This window comes from Callospermophilus lateralis, chromosome 6, assembly GCF_048772815.1.
Source record: "Callospermophilus lateralis isolate mCalLat2 chromosome 6, mCalLat2.hap1, whole genome shotgun sequence".
Lineage (NCBI taxonomy): Eukaryota > Metazoa > Chordata > Mammalia > Rodentia > Sciuridae > Callospermophilus > Callospermophilus lateralis.
In genome coordinates this window covers 20,819,160-20,834,079 of record NC_135310.1, presented here as the reverse complement: position 1 = coordinate 20,834,079, position 14,920 = coordinate 20,819,160, and the positions used below count along the sequence as shown (strand labels likewise).

At 31.7% G+C, this 14,920-nt stretch overlaps 1 protein-coding gene across 4 annotated transcripts in view; it reads left to right on the top strand.

The window, feature by feature from the left end:
* The window catches only part of Stxbp5 (syntaxin binding protein 5), a 168,418-nt gene that overhangs the window by 97,930 nt on the left and 55,568 nt on the right, over nucleotides 1–14,920 (top strand). For all 4 annotated transcript variants that reach the window (XM_076858164.2, XM_076858163.2, XM_076858162.2 and 1 more), the window contains 3 exons: nucleotides 2,819–2,944; nucleotides 4,692–4,843; nucleotides 14,743–14,808. In XM_076858164.2, coding sequence (XP_076714279.1) covers nucleotides 2,819–2,944; nucleotides 4,692–4,843; nucleotides 14,743–14,808 — 344 coding nt within the window. The remainder of the gene's footprint in view (nucleotides 1–2,818; nucleotides 2,945–4,691; nucleotides 4,844–14,742; nucleotides 14,809–14,920) is intronic.

Below are 14,920 nucleotides of genomic sequence, written 5' to 3'. Positions count from 1 at the left end.
TCTAAATAAAATACAAAATTGGACTAGGGATGTGGCTCAATGGTTGAGTGTCCCTAAATTCAATCCCAGTACTCTCTCACAAATATATATTATAAAATATAATACTGAGATCTTATATTAAATGCCTTTATACATAATTGGTATTTTTTAGGAAACATTTTTATTAATATATTCTTAATCATACTGAATAATGGTTTTTGTTACATTGTTTTCATAAATGCAGATAACATTCTTTGATCATATTTACCTCCCATTGCTGTCTCCTCCCTCTGATCACCTTTCTGGTTATACTAGCTTCCCTGATACATTTTTTCCTTTAGATTCCAAATATGAGGGGAAGAATAAAAAAAATTGCCTTGAGTCTGACTTATTTCAGTTAGCATTGTGATCTCCAGTTCCATCCATTTTCCTGCAAATGACATGGTTTTGTTCTTCAACATTTTAGAAGTCGTTATTTGTTACTTTTGCCAATAACATTCAGTTTGTATTTAGGTATTTTATGTTTTCATTTAGGTATTTTATGTGTCATTTTACAAAGAGCATTTTGAAACTGTGAAATCTCAACACCATTTTAACATTTAAAATATATTTGTGCAAATAATAGAGGATTTTTTTAATAAAGGTTCAACAGCTTGTCTTTTACAAGTAAACAAATATACTAATAATGTTAAAATGATAACTCGCCTATGCACCATCGTAGACATCAAATATAACAATCAATTTTCTATTTTAAAAATATATTATGACATTTCTAATAGGGGGGAGGATTTTGCATCAGTTTTGAATTTTTTTTTTAAAGAACTTTTTGTTTCTCTTAACTAATATGAAAATTCTGTGAGTTATGTGTCCTGATCACTTAAAAGTCTTAAATGTGCCTTTACATGCATTTCAAAAATTAATCCTAGAAGGCCTGTTTCTGCTCATGAGAACCTAATCTGACGTGTGCAGTTTATCTGCTGGAATGGAAGCACTTTTCAAGTTTATCTTCTATTCCTAGTTCATTTAAGGAAAAAACAATCCACTCCAACTCTGTGTCTGTGGCTATATCAAAGCTGTCTCTGAGTAGAGAGGAAATGCCTCAGTTATTACTTCTCACTTGAGAGCAACAGCTGTAGCTAATCAGTGGGTATTTCTCTGAAAAGAATTAGAAATTTCATATAAACCAGAGTATAGTTCTGACTGCATTGCTAGCAAAACTTGCACAACAAACAGTGACTGTAGCTCAATTCATCTTAGAGTACCATCAACAATTCACATTTTCCCTGAAGTCTGGACAGCCTACCTTAGCTAATAAGGTTTCAAAGTATGTTTTTCAATTCCACCTGAAGTTTGCTGATACAGGTATGACAGGTGTTGTGTCAAAATATTTAGTCCTCAAAAAGTCTCATGTTCTTACCTTTTCTTCACATGCTTATCACAAAAGTTTAACCAACATAAGTTTAACATGAACTTATTATTGGTGAGATTTGGGAATACATTTAGTGGCCTGCTGCGTGTTTCACTTGTAGGTTCCTACGTTCACCTCAAACTTAAAATTCCATAGTACCCTAAAACTACCTCTTCATCTTGATATCTGTATTTATTTATTTTTGATCATAGAATCATTGACTTCTTTTCCTCTTTTGCCCTACCTCTAATCAGTCTTCAGTTCATTCATGTGTTCAGTAAATATTAAATACTTCCTTTGTACCAGAGTATTAAAAATAGCTGCAAGTTTTCTGTCTTCCTGAAACTTAAAAACCTTGTTCTTATTTAAAAGTGTATTTCAGCTATCTTTTTTAGAATTGTTTCACATCAGAAAAATCAGTTTCCTAATTAATATCCCTGTTCCACTCCACCGTGCATATGTCTAATAGTTTAATCTTCCTGAAATATTTTTATAAGCTAACATTGGCTTTTAACTCTTTAGAAATGAAAATACTTTATGTAATTTGATCTTCTACAAAATGCTTTTATAAGCACTCAGTTTCTTTAGACCATGATTATGTAGTACTCTTCACTCTTTCTAGATGAGAAGCAGCTGATAAGTTTAAGAGCCAGGACTCAAAACTTTTCAACAACATCAAACCTTACCACTTTTGACCCTCTGAAGTCTAACCCTTATCTCTCTTACAGTACTTATTTCTAAATTACTGCACACATCTACCAGTGTGACCAAATTTACACTTATTAATCTTTAAATATGAGTTTTGTGGTTCTTTATCTTGTAGGCATATGCTTTGCAAGAGTAATATTAGCACTAATCAGCAAAGTCTGTGCAATCAGAAAGTACTATCACCTCACAGTCAAAGAATTTGTGTTTTTTTTTTTTTTTTTTGTAGTAAAAATATTCACACAAATAAATAGATCACATTTGCTTTTAACTTGTTCTTACATGTTTTTGCCAGTTTTCATTTAGGGAAAACATTGAAGTTTTAAGTCTGCCTTTTGAATTTCTAGTTTTTCCCTATTAACTTCTGCCTTGCCGCTTCTCCTCATCCATGTCCCCACCCTTCCCTGAAACTCTTCTCTCTCTCCCTCTCCTTCTTGCCTCCCCCTCCTTTTCTCTCTTTCGCCTTGATCCCTGCCATCCTCCCTAACTTTATGTGTGGAGTTTACATATAATTTCTAATTTTTGTTATTTATGTACATGTTTAGTCTCTCCGACTGGATTAAATGCTTCTGAGGACAGGACTATCACTTTTACATTTAAAAATTAGTATAGTTTCATATGTAGTTGTTTTTGTATGACTATTTATATATGGCTTTAGAATTATGTAGGGTAGTAAGTTAATTGAAAATGTGCTTAAAAGGTAATATGTTTTCCCTTTTTTTCCAGAGTTAAAAACTCACCACTTAAACAATCACCAGGTTATCAGACAGAACTAGTTATTCAGTTGGTATGGGTGGGTGGAGAACCACCACAACAAATAACCAGCCTGGCAGTCAATTCTTCCTATGGACTGTAAGTATAAGATATGGTTTTCTCAGTCTTTCCATAGTACTCCATACACCATTTTATTTTTTAAAATAGAAAGGGCTATCTTTGTTTTATTGTCACTTAAAATGTTATTATATAACTTTAATTTCAAACTATGCTCAATGTTTATTTGGAGCATAATTTTGTTCTGGATAATTTTCCCTGGGTATATATACACTGCTTCCTATATAAAGTAAATATCTTATGGACCAATGAATTATTTGAGATATAGCTTTAAGGTCAATAAATCATCTCCTGTATATGCTCCTAAAAATAATAATTTTATGAACTGACAGAATTATGTTATAAACTGATTTTATAAATATTAACCGCAGCTATGTCATTTTCTCTTTCTACTTCCAAAATTAAGTTTCATAAATTCGAAAGGCATTGGAATAGCTTAATAAATTGTTCATCTATACTACACATGTGTTTGTTTTATTTACCAATTCATGCTTTCAAGTATTAATTAGTGTGAATTATTATATGTAATTTTTATTACAATATATTAGTTTTATAAAGCATATGTTATTTTTCATTTGTTTCAAAACACTGTAGTATAAGAAACTTGTTACTAACTATTCAATCCCAGAACTGTTTATCACATGCAGGTTACTGTCTTTTTCCTATGTGTATCCCTAGGGACTTATTCATCTTTTTTGATCTTAGTAGCCACCACCATCTTTTCTATTTCTTATAATTGTACATTCAACTAAATTAGCTATAGTCTGAAATAGTATTCTGTGGTATCTTGTATTTGTTGCCATAAATGTAAGAGCACAAACCTCTTTCTTTTAAATCTTTATTGCCCACAACCAAAGAGTGAACAAACAAGGAATAAAAAAAAGAATAGCAAGTTTCAAAGGAAGTTGCAAATCGATTGATTACACATCTCCCTGCACTGATAGTTATGTTTTGTTTGGCACTTTCTGTGTATTTTTAAATTTTGAATTAGTTGCCAAGCCTGTATAATTTGTAAATCCATATTTAAAACTTCAACTGAGAAGTCTAATTATCTGGCCACTGTGTACACTCACGCACAACATTAGTCAATTGACTCAAGTTGGAGTTTTTCTTCTTTAGGTACATCATATAGTCTTCAGTCACCATGGATTTACCCATCCTCTTATGCTACTTATGTAACTCTTCTATACATGACAGTTTTCAACTTCTGACTTCAGATATCTTTAAAAGAATAATGATCCTTTACTCATAGTTGATTGGTTTGTAGTTATTGACATAATTGAGAAAGCATTTTGAACACCCTGAGAGGGAGTCTTCTAAGACTTAATGCTATCTGTTTTTTATTCTTGACTACAGAAAATTACCAAAACTTTTTACCCACTGTGAAGTCCCCTGCTTTCCTAGGAGAAGGAGATGTCTCCTCTAAGGGCTTCAGAATACTCTCAAGGCAAAAAAAATAGGTGTTAACATTGCCTCATATGGGAAGTTTATATCTCTGAATAAGTTTCAACTCTTGTGCCAAATATTTTTCATAAATGATATTGATAATTAATCTAATGATATTGGATGATGAATGTCTACAGAAGATATGAACAATTTCAAGAGAAGGCACATGTAACCTGTATTTCTATACCCACAGCTTTCTTTTGTTTCAAAGAAGAATTTCTGAAAGACCCATTATTCTTGCTTCTTCAACCTTATAGACGACAGTACGTTTTATTGTAAGTAATTTTTTGTGCTAAAATGTTTACTCTTTTTCTATTTCCAGGGTGGTTTTTGGCAACTGTAATGGCATTGCTATGATTGACTACCTCCAGAAAGCAGTACTGCTCAATCTGGGCACCATAGAATTATATGGCTCTAATGATCCTTATCGGAGAGAACCTCGATCTCCTCGTAAATCTCGACAACCTTCAGGAGGTAAAAAGAAAAGAAAAAAGTCCTAGCTTTAGGATTTGTATAAATGTTGGCTTACTTTTGTAAATAGAACCACTTCTCTGAGGTATGTAGTTTATCTGATTTAGATTATCTGTATAAAAAGACAAAAGGCATCAGTGCTACTTTGGTTTTGTATTGTCATTAGGTTTTGCTTTTGCTTTTAATGTGCTAGGATTTTATTTTTTATTTATTTTATTTAATGTTGCAAAAGAATTACCGACTTCTTCCGCAAGATTATAATAATAGAAATATCTGTCTCATTATTGTAGGAAAAAAGTTAATTTTGAAATTTTGTCCCTTTTGTTGTTTGGTCTCTGTTTGAGTAGTAATTTATTGTTTTACTTATTTAATTGAAAGGAATCCTTTTCATGTGAAAAAAAATAGATGGATTCAAAAGTGATTTGAATTCTAAAAAACAGAAAATTCTCAAATAATCTTGATTTAGTACAAGCCCAGATTTGTTTAGAATTCTTTATAGCATTCTTTTGTGCTTTATAGATTTTTGACACTAATGTCTCATAGAACATATGTATAGTTAACTATTCAGTACTTCTTGCCTTTTTTAACTTCATAACACACAGTAAATGGCATTCAATATATGGTACACAGGATATACTATTGAGACTTTCAGCAATAATTGGCCTGTGGGCTTCAGATTATTCTAGGCCTGTCTATAAGACCAGGAATTGAGAAGAATTCTTTTTGAGGCATATTTACTCATTTACAGAATACCCCTATGCACTGGAGTACAATTTGAAAAACTCTGGTCTTTACTTCCTAACTCAATCTTGAATTCAAAATCTCCCTGAGCTAGTGGTATAACTCCAGATAGAACAGTTGCCTAGGCTTAATCTCCATCAGCATAAAAATTTTAAAATAAAATAATAAATAAAGCTCTCCCTGATTTTTTTTTTTAGTTGCTCTCATTACATGATTCAGCTAAAATTGCCAATTTTACTGTGTATAAAAAAAGGGGAAGAGGTGAGGGAAATAGACTTTCTATCATTTTAGCTTGATGGTTGAATTTCTCTTTTTAAGTTTTGTGTTTTTATTTTTTTTATTCCACGTTTCTGAGTACAATCATTTTGTCATGTAAAATCTTCAGCAGAGATTGCTGTTTAAACCATGCCATTCTAGTATCTCTGTCTCCTTTTTTTTTTCCCCCTTCCCTTTTTTCTTGCTTCATTAAGGTATGCTGATTGTGACTTCTTGCATGTGCGGTGTTTCTAGCTTATATTCTGAGTCTGTGAAAAAGCTCCGTTCTTCTTTTTTAAGTAAGTTATTTGTCTTGGCATGTCTGTTCTTTGTAAAATCATTGTTTGTTTGTTTTAGATTCATTTATTTTTAAGAGTCTCTTAAAACTTTTTTCATCAAAAGCACTGTATTTATTACTTAGTTCACTTCAATAAAATATATATGAAAACAGCTATTTAAATGCTATGTTTAAATTCAGTGGACAAAGCAGAGAAAATAATATTAAGTGTTACAAGGTTAGAACATTGCCATCACAGAAGTTTTTCTGGAAGATAAAAACTATAGTAATTCTTTATAAACCTCAGATAAAAATTTTACTAGTCCTAAAATTAATTTCTTTTGTTCTTTAGACCCTATAGTAGTTAAGATAAAATTACTGATAATTAACCCTAAATTGATTTAAGAGTAACCCTTTCACCTGGCAATTAAATATTGTTAAATTTCACTACATTCTGCTTTATTCTCTAGTAAACTCCATAATATTACTTATTATTTGCTTTATTTCATATTCAATTTGGTGTTAGGAATAGGAAAACTATTTGAATTTTTCCTTATTAATTTTAAAACATTTACCCATTGTTATTATACCCCATTTTATCAATAATTAGGGTTTTTAAATAAAGATTTAAAGAATTATTTCGAAATACGATTTAAATAACATTATAAGATATTTATACCCCTAATTCCAAAAGGTTTTTATTCATTTTTCAAATAAAGTTACCTTAGAGTAATTTGTACTAATATTCTTTGCACTGATATTAAAAAATAACATTCTTATTAAATGTAGCTTAATATTTCTTGAGGTTTAGCCAAAGTGGCATCAAATTGTTTTTCAATCTATTTTTTTTTTAATTTTGTGATAGTTATTTATTTATTTATTTATTTATTTATTTATTTTGGCACTGGGATTGAACCCAGGGACACTTTACCACTGAACCCATCCCCAACCCTTATAATTTTTTAAATTTTATTTTAAAACAGAATCTCTTATTATTTGCAGAGGCTGGTCTTTAACTTGCAATCTTCTGGCTCACTCTTTCAGGTAGTTAGGATTACAAGCATGTGCCACCATACCTACCCTTCAGTCTATTTTTAATAGATCTGGTTGAAGACACTTTTTGTTGCTAATATGTACTGCTGTATTTTCATTAGGAATCTAGTGTCGGTGAATTTATTTTATAAGACAAAACGTTACTCCTTAAGTTTGAATGTGTTATAGCTATAATACAATACAGTTGAACTACTGACTAAAATATCAACTGTGTTTTCATGGTAGAAATTATAAAACAGACATAGGAACAATTTATATATTTCAGTTACTCATATATCTGCTAAAATTCTGATTCTACTAAAACCGGAAAATAGGTTTATATTTGTCTTCTTTAATTGCTCACTTTACCATTCAGAAACTGAAGGACACTAGGGAAATTTTCCTTCTGAATATGTTTCAAATCAAATCTATTTAATAAGGTGGAAGTGATAGACACTTGGGGAGAAGTGTTTGGTCTTACTCTCTGAAGTCAATTATCTTAGAAACAAAAATCTGTATCTGTATTTTGCAAAGAACTTTTTCAAAATCTGTAGGTAGAAGGCTCTAAAACTAAAGGTTTTTTTGTTGTTTTGTTTTTGTTACAGTTGAAGTTATTTTCAAGTCTTCAGTATTTTTAATAAGATAGAATAGGAGAAATAGCTATAGTGCCCAGTACTACTGCTTAAAAATTCTCTCTCTCTCTCTCTCTCTCTCTCTCTCTCTGTGTATAAGAGAGAGAGAGAATGAAAAAATACACAGTGGTCCCACTTATCTGCCAATGACACATTCCAAAATCCCTGAAGGATACCTCAAACCATGGATTGTTCACCTGTGATGAAGTTCAATTTAGAAATTAGGCATGGAAAGAGATTATCAATAACTAATACTTAAAGAAATGACTCTAACAATATACTGGATTAAGTTATGTGTATATGCTTTTGTTCAAAATACCTTATTGTATTTTCTCATCCTTTTTCTTGCATTAATATATACTTAAAATAAACACTTTGTGGCTTTTCTTTGGCAAATTGGAATCACTTGCAAATTATTTGGCCACAAGTACAGTGATACTGAGGTAGCAAATATGATAGCAGAGAGAGCTGTGAAGTGACTGACTAGCAGATAGCATATATATTTTTCTGGCATAATGATTCACAAAAATCTGGGCAGGACAGTATAATATTTCATTATGCTCCTCATAACAGCACCTCTTTTAAAATTTATGTTATTTTTAGAATTTTTCATGTAATTTTTCAGATTGCAATTGACCACAAGTAACTGATACCCTAGAAAGTGGGTAAAGAGGGACTTCTGTTGTGTATATGTGTACATGAAATAAGGGACACATCCAGTAATGTATAAAATATTGAACAGATTAGTAAGTTTTGTCTCAAATTATAAGACTGATTTCCAAATAATGGGAAATATAACAAAACATTGTTCACATAAAAACATGGTGATGGAAAGATTAGAACAATGATTTAGGGATGACTTTAAATGGTGATTAAAAAAATGAACTGGCCATAATTTTCCTGTGTTCATATATGAATACCTTACCAGTGAATCTCCACATCATGTACAACCCAAGAATGGGATCCTAATTAGAATAAATTATATCCATGTATATATGTCAAAAAATATACTCTACTGCCATGTATATCTAAAAAGAACAAATAAAATGATAAATAAAACCTGAAATAAACTTAAAAAAAAAAAAGGTTGAACTAAATAATTTGTTTCACAGCTCCCTGCTAAAATAAATTATACTTTTTGGAAAATATGAACACTAACAGAAATTAAAGCCTAATCTACTTTATGTAAGTAAGACAGACTAAGCAATAATAAAAGGATATCAGGGATAATCATGAATTTGAAAGATAACCCTCAACTGTGTATATTTTTATAAATCAGTTAATTTGATTTACATATATATCAGAATGCTAGCATAAGCTGCTATGTAACTGACACCTTGTATACATATAAAAAGTAGAGGTGATCAATAAAAATCAGCAGACATTCACTAAAAGTAAGTTGTAGCAAAATCACTTTTTTTTTAATCTGGTAAATTACATTAATGGCTATGGCAGCTTGTCGACATAATGGTTCCTGAAGTTAAGTATTTGATAAGAAATTCTGTGATACTTTTATGAATCAAACAGGTGGTAAATACCTTGTACACAATTCCAAGACTGATTATACCATGAGTCAGCAAAATACTATCTGCCTGACAAATCTGACACACTGCCTGAGATTTTAAATATAGTTTTATTGGAACAGAGCCATGTTAATTTATGTGTTATCTGTGGCTATTTGGGCTACAGCGTTAGAGCTGAGTAGTTTCAATAGAGATTTTAGATTGAAAAGCCTAAACTATTTACTGTCTGCATGTTTATAGAAAATGCTTGCCATCACCCTCAAGTTAAATAATGGTTATCAACTGGGTCAGTTTGTGGTCTAACATTAACTTGGTGTGTGTGTGTGTGTGTGTGTGTGTGTGTGTGTGTGTGTCTCAGATAATAAATACTTGATAATTGAATTTTATAAATAGTAAGTCAAGCTTCCTATCTGAACATTTGAAAGAAATGTGCTTACTACTATTTAAAGGGTAACTCTTGAATTTGATGGCAGAATGGATTCAAAAAGTTATTTATAGGTAGAAACAGTAAACTTAAACCAAAGAAATGAAATTTATCAGTAAATAAATGTTAAGAACATTGTGTAATATATTAAAATTGACTGTATATGTACAGAACAGAGAAAACTAGCTGAAGGATAGCTCTTTTGTGAAAAATAGTTGAAGATTTTTTTTTAGTTAGGCAAAGCTGAATCTAAATCTGAGTCCTCCTTTTAAGTGTAAGATACTAGAAAAGATACTTCTGAGGCTCTGTGTCCTCAGTTGTAAAATAGAGATGAATCACTGTCTTATAAATTTAATATAATGAAGTGGCATAGGTCATGTATCTAATCTTGTGACTGTAACATTGTTCACGCTCAAGTGGTTGTTTTACGTCTACTGAATACAACTTAATATGTGCCAATGTGCCAAAACTACTGAATACACTAAAGTGAGACTGTAGAATATTTAAAATTAATACTTCGAGTCTTAGGTATCTATCTAAGTTTTCATCCCTGTGTTAGATACCTTAAACACTCAGTGCTTCAGCTTTTTCTTATGTAAAATGAGGGTAATACTCTCTTCCTTATTGATTTCTGGAAAGGTTAAATGAGTTAAGAACTTAGAAAAGAATCTGCCATGTAGTAAGCGATCAGCCAGTGCTGGATATGAACAGCTAGCTAAGGGGGCTGCTGTACATTTGCTGTACATTTTGAAAACTGCTAGTAGGAATGTTTGTTAAAAGCATCCTGTCAGTAACAGAGTAGTTGATTTAAATTATATACTGTGAAATTCTTTTACATGTATTCACTCAATTATTTAATGACATTTGAGTACCTACCATGTACCATGCACCATTATAGAAAATAAAACAGACAAAATCCTCTGTCCTCGAGGAACTCACATCCTAGTGAAAAATGCAGGCAATAAGAAGATAAGTAGTATGTAGTAGGTTACATAATAATGCCAAGGGGAAAATAAATAAAGGAATGGAGATTTGAAATAGATGAGGGTATTAAATTTAAGATGAGTTACTGGGTAACTGTGGAATGAAGATTTAAAATGTACAGCAAATAGAAATTGCTCTGAAGTTGTATATATGTGGAATTCAAAAGACAATGTGGACTTGGTATGTAGAAGTAGAGAGAGTAAGAGTGATGGGAAAGTAGGTGAAGGGGGACAGAAAACAACATCAGAGAAATGAGAGGATATCATACAGCATGGGATTGTATACATAAAAGTCAAAGTCCAACTGTATACTTTGACTTTTATTCTTAGTGAGATAGAAGACATTGAATGGGGGTTTTAACTGATTTAATGGTCATTGTAATATATTTTATATTTAAATTAAGTCTGAGTTTTATCTGGTTACCTCAGATTAAAAATTCCTTTATTTATTACAATGACCATTAAATACAGCTTCCTAAATGTTTCTTCTTGGATGATTTTAAGAATGAGTTATGAACTCCCATTTTTACCCCGTATACAGATTGCAGAATCACATCGGTTACACATCCATTGATTTACATATTGCCATACTAGTGTCTGTTGTATTCTGCTGCCTTTCCTATCCTCTACTATCCCCCCTCCCCCCTCCCCTCCCCTCTTCTCTCTCTACCCCCTCTACTGTAATTCATTTCTCCCCCTTGTATTTTTATTCCCACTTGAATCAAAGTGTGAAATATGATATATCAAGAACTATGTAATATTTTGAACAACCAACAATAAAAATTTTAAAAAAGAATAAATTCTAAAAAAAAAAAGAATGATAACCATATCATATGGTACATTTTGTAGTATTTCATATGATTTATATAGTACATTTAGTATATTATTGACAAAAATTCTCTGTGTGTATTATTTTTGAATATTAATTCCTAGGTACATTGTAATCACTACAGAGTATATTATCACTACTGTTTAGATACCTGCTGTCTTAAGTGTTCTTTCAAAAAAAAGATTAGATAAGCAAACTATTTTATCAAATATTAAGTGAAATCTATTACATGTTGTGGAAGGCCGACTAGCATGTGACTGTGTTTGTCTCCTCTTCTGATTGGTGTGGCATCCTCCCTCACTCTGTGATCTGGTTGCCTATTTAACCCAGACAGTAGCCCGATCTTTAGGTTCCAGCGACTGTGTCTTCGTTCATGGGTGTGCCTTCCCCATGAGTTGAGCTATGCTCACCTGTTCCTTTGTAATATTACCCCTTGCCCTGTTTAGGATAGAATTTTCCATGGAAACACCCTTTGTGTGTCCCCTTCTCTTACTCTGCACTTGGGTGTGGCCTTCCTAGATGTCAGTCACCCTGCTGACAGCAGACATCATGAAGCTAGACTCAGCCCCTTGAAACCTGATCCCTTGCCTCATTTGAATGGTTTCTCCTCAATAAAAAAGGTCAGCACATGTGGGCTGTCTCTTTCTGTGGACCCTAAGGTCAGAGGAGCCATCACAGGAACTCCAAAGAAAAAGGTATTTCCATCTCTTGTGTGGTTACTTCATGCACCCCAGTTCCCCTGGAGTGACCCCTGAGTGTTTTAGTCATGAGGAACCTGGCAACATGTATCATTTTAAAACTGTATGAACTAGGGTCCCCCCCCCAAAAAAAAAACTATTAGTTTGAAAAGACTTTTTTTAAAAAAGAAAAAAAAAATGTACTACCGATTCATTGATTCTCATTCTAGAACTTAATACCTAATGAAAACAAATAATATATAATTCAGACTGGAAAACACTTGTAATAAACCCAATTCAGAACTTGGTATTCTATGAAAATGTTGCCCTAAACATTTTTTTAAGAGACCATAGAGGTTATAACATCACGTCTTTTACCAAAGTAATGTGAAAGATATGAGTTAAACATATCCATGGGTTGATGTGACACCCAACTTCTGTGGCCTAATGAAGCCCCTTTTCTCTTGCCCAACTCCTCCAAACTCCTGATATGTTTTCATATATAAGTAATTTTTAAACGATTTGCTGGAATTTTTTTTTATTTCAGTCATGAGACAAGTTCATACTTCTTTTTTATCTTGTATTTTACCATACCTTTTAGTTCTTATCTTCTTTATTATTATTTTTATTCATATATGACAGTGGAATGTATTACAATTTTTATTATACATATAGAGCACAATTTTTCATATCTCAGGTTATATACAAAGTATATTCACACCAATTCGTGTCTTCATACATGTACTTTGGATAATAATGTCCTTCACATTCCACCATGATTTCTAACCCCCTGCCCCTCTCTTCCCATCTAACCCCTCGGCCCTATCTAGAGTTTGTCTATTCTTCCCATGCTCCCTCTCCCTACCCCACTATGAATCAGCCTCCTTATATCAGAGAAAACATTTGGCATTTGGTTTTTTGGGTTTGGCTAACTTCACTTAGCATTATCTTCTCTAACTCTATCCATTTACCTGCAAATGCCATGATTTTATTCTCTTTTATTGACGAGTAATATTCCATTGTGTATTTATTCCACATTTTTGTTATCCATTCATCTATTGAAGGGCATCTAGGTTAGTTCCATAGTTTAGCTATTGTGAATTGTGCTGCTATAATCATTGATGTGGCTGTGTCCCTATAGTATGCTGTTTTTAATCCTTTGGGTATAGACCAAGGAAGATAGCTGGGTCAAATGGTGGTTCCATATCCAATTTCCAAGAAATCTCCATACTGCTTTCCATATTGGTTGCACCAATTTGCAGTCCCACCAGCAGTGTATGAATGTACCTTTTTCCACACATCCTCACCAACACTTATTGTTGTCTTCATAATAGCTGCCGTTCTGACTGGAGTAAAATGAAATCTTAAAGTAGTTTTGATTTGCATTTCTCTAATTGCTAGTGATGATGAACATTTTTTCATTTACAGTAGCCTCAACAAAAAATACTTGGGAATACACTTATTGAAAGAGATGAAGATCTATATAATGAAAATTACAGAACCCTAAAATAAAGAAATCAAAGAGACCTTAGAAGATGGAAAGATCTACCTTGCTCTTGGATAGGCAAAATTAATATAATCAAAATGACCATACTTCCAAAAGTACTATACAGATTTAATGCAATTCCGATCAAAATCCCAATCACATTTTTCATAGAAATAGAAAAAGCAATCATGAAATTCATCTGGAAAACTAAGAGACCTAGAATAGCTAAAGCAAACCTTAGCAGGAAGAGTGAAGCAGGTAGCATAAGTATACTAGACCTTAAACTATACTACAGAGCAATAGTAACAAAAATGGTATAGTATTGGTACCAAAATAGACCGGTAGACTAATGGTACAGAATAGTTCTTGTCTATAGCGTAAAATACCTTGCTAAACTTTCTACTAAGAATTTAAGCCATTCTATAAAATAGATGACTGGTAAAGTTTATATATATATATATCTGAAAAGAAAGTATTTTGTTAAAGGTTTTTAAAAGCTGATGTTACAGTTTTTAAGAGATTTTCTCTTCAAGATAAGTAATGTGCAATATTTTTAATATAGCAAATTTAGAGATATATTTTCTTATTTATCATTCAGAAATATTTAAATAAAGTGTTTAAGACATACCTAGTGGAAACCATATTTAGGTTTGAGGGTCCTTATGATATAAAAATTATCAAACTTATTTGATATGTATATATTCTCCCTTGAGGAATTAAAAAAGAATTATATGCTCCCATATCTCAGATTTTAAAGAAAGCCTTGCATTATGGCTACTGTCCTTTAAGAATATCAGATTATCTCAATTGGAAACTCTGTTAACAAAAAAAACTATATTTTTATTTGTTTAATTGAAGGCTATTATATTATTTTGAGATAAGTTATATCAAAATGTTTCTATCTGAAACTTTATAAGCGTAGTATCACTACTGATAATCTGTTAATCGTACTACCAAGTTCTTTTCAATAGATAGTGAAATCTATCCTATAAATAGATGACAAGCCTACTTATATAAATTTGTGGTGTGATTTCTTTTTTTAGCAGGTCTATGTGATATTAATGAAGGGATTGTAGTCCCAGAGGATCGCTGCAAATCTCCAACTTCTGGTAATTTGTCTTTTTATTGTATTAATAATTATGATTTTATATAAAGTAAGACAATTTATCAGTGTATTGTTTTATAGATAAATACTTAAAAATATACCTAAAAGATACTAGT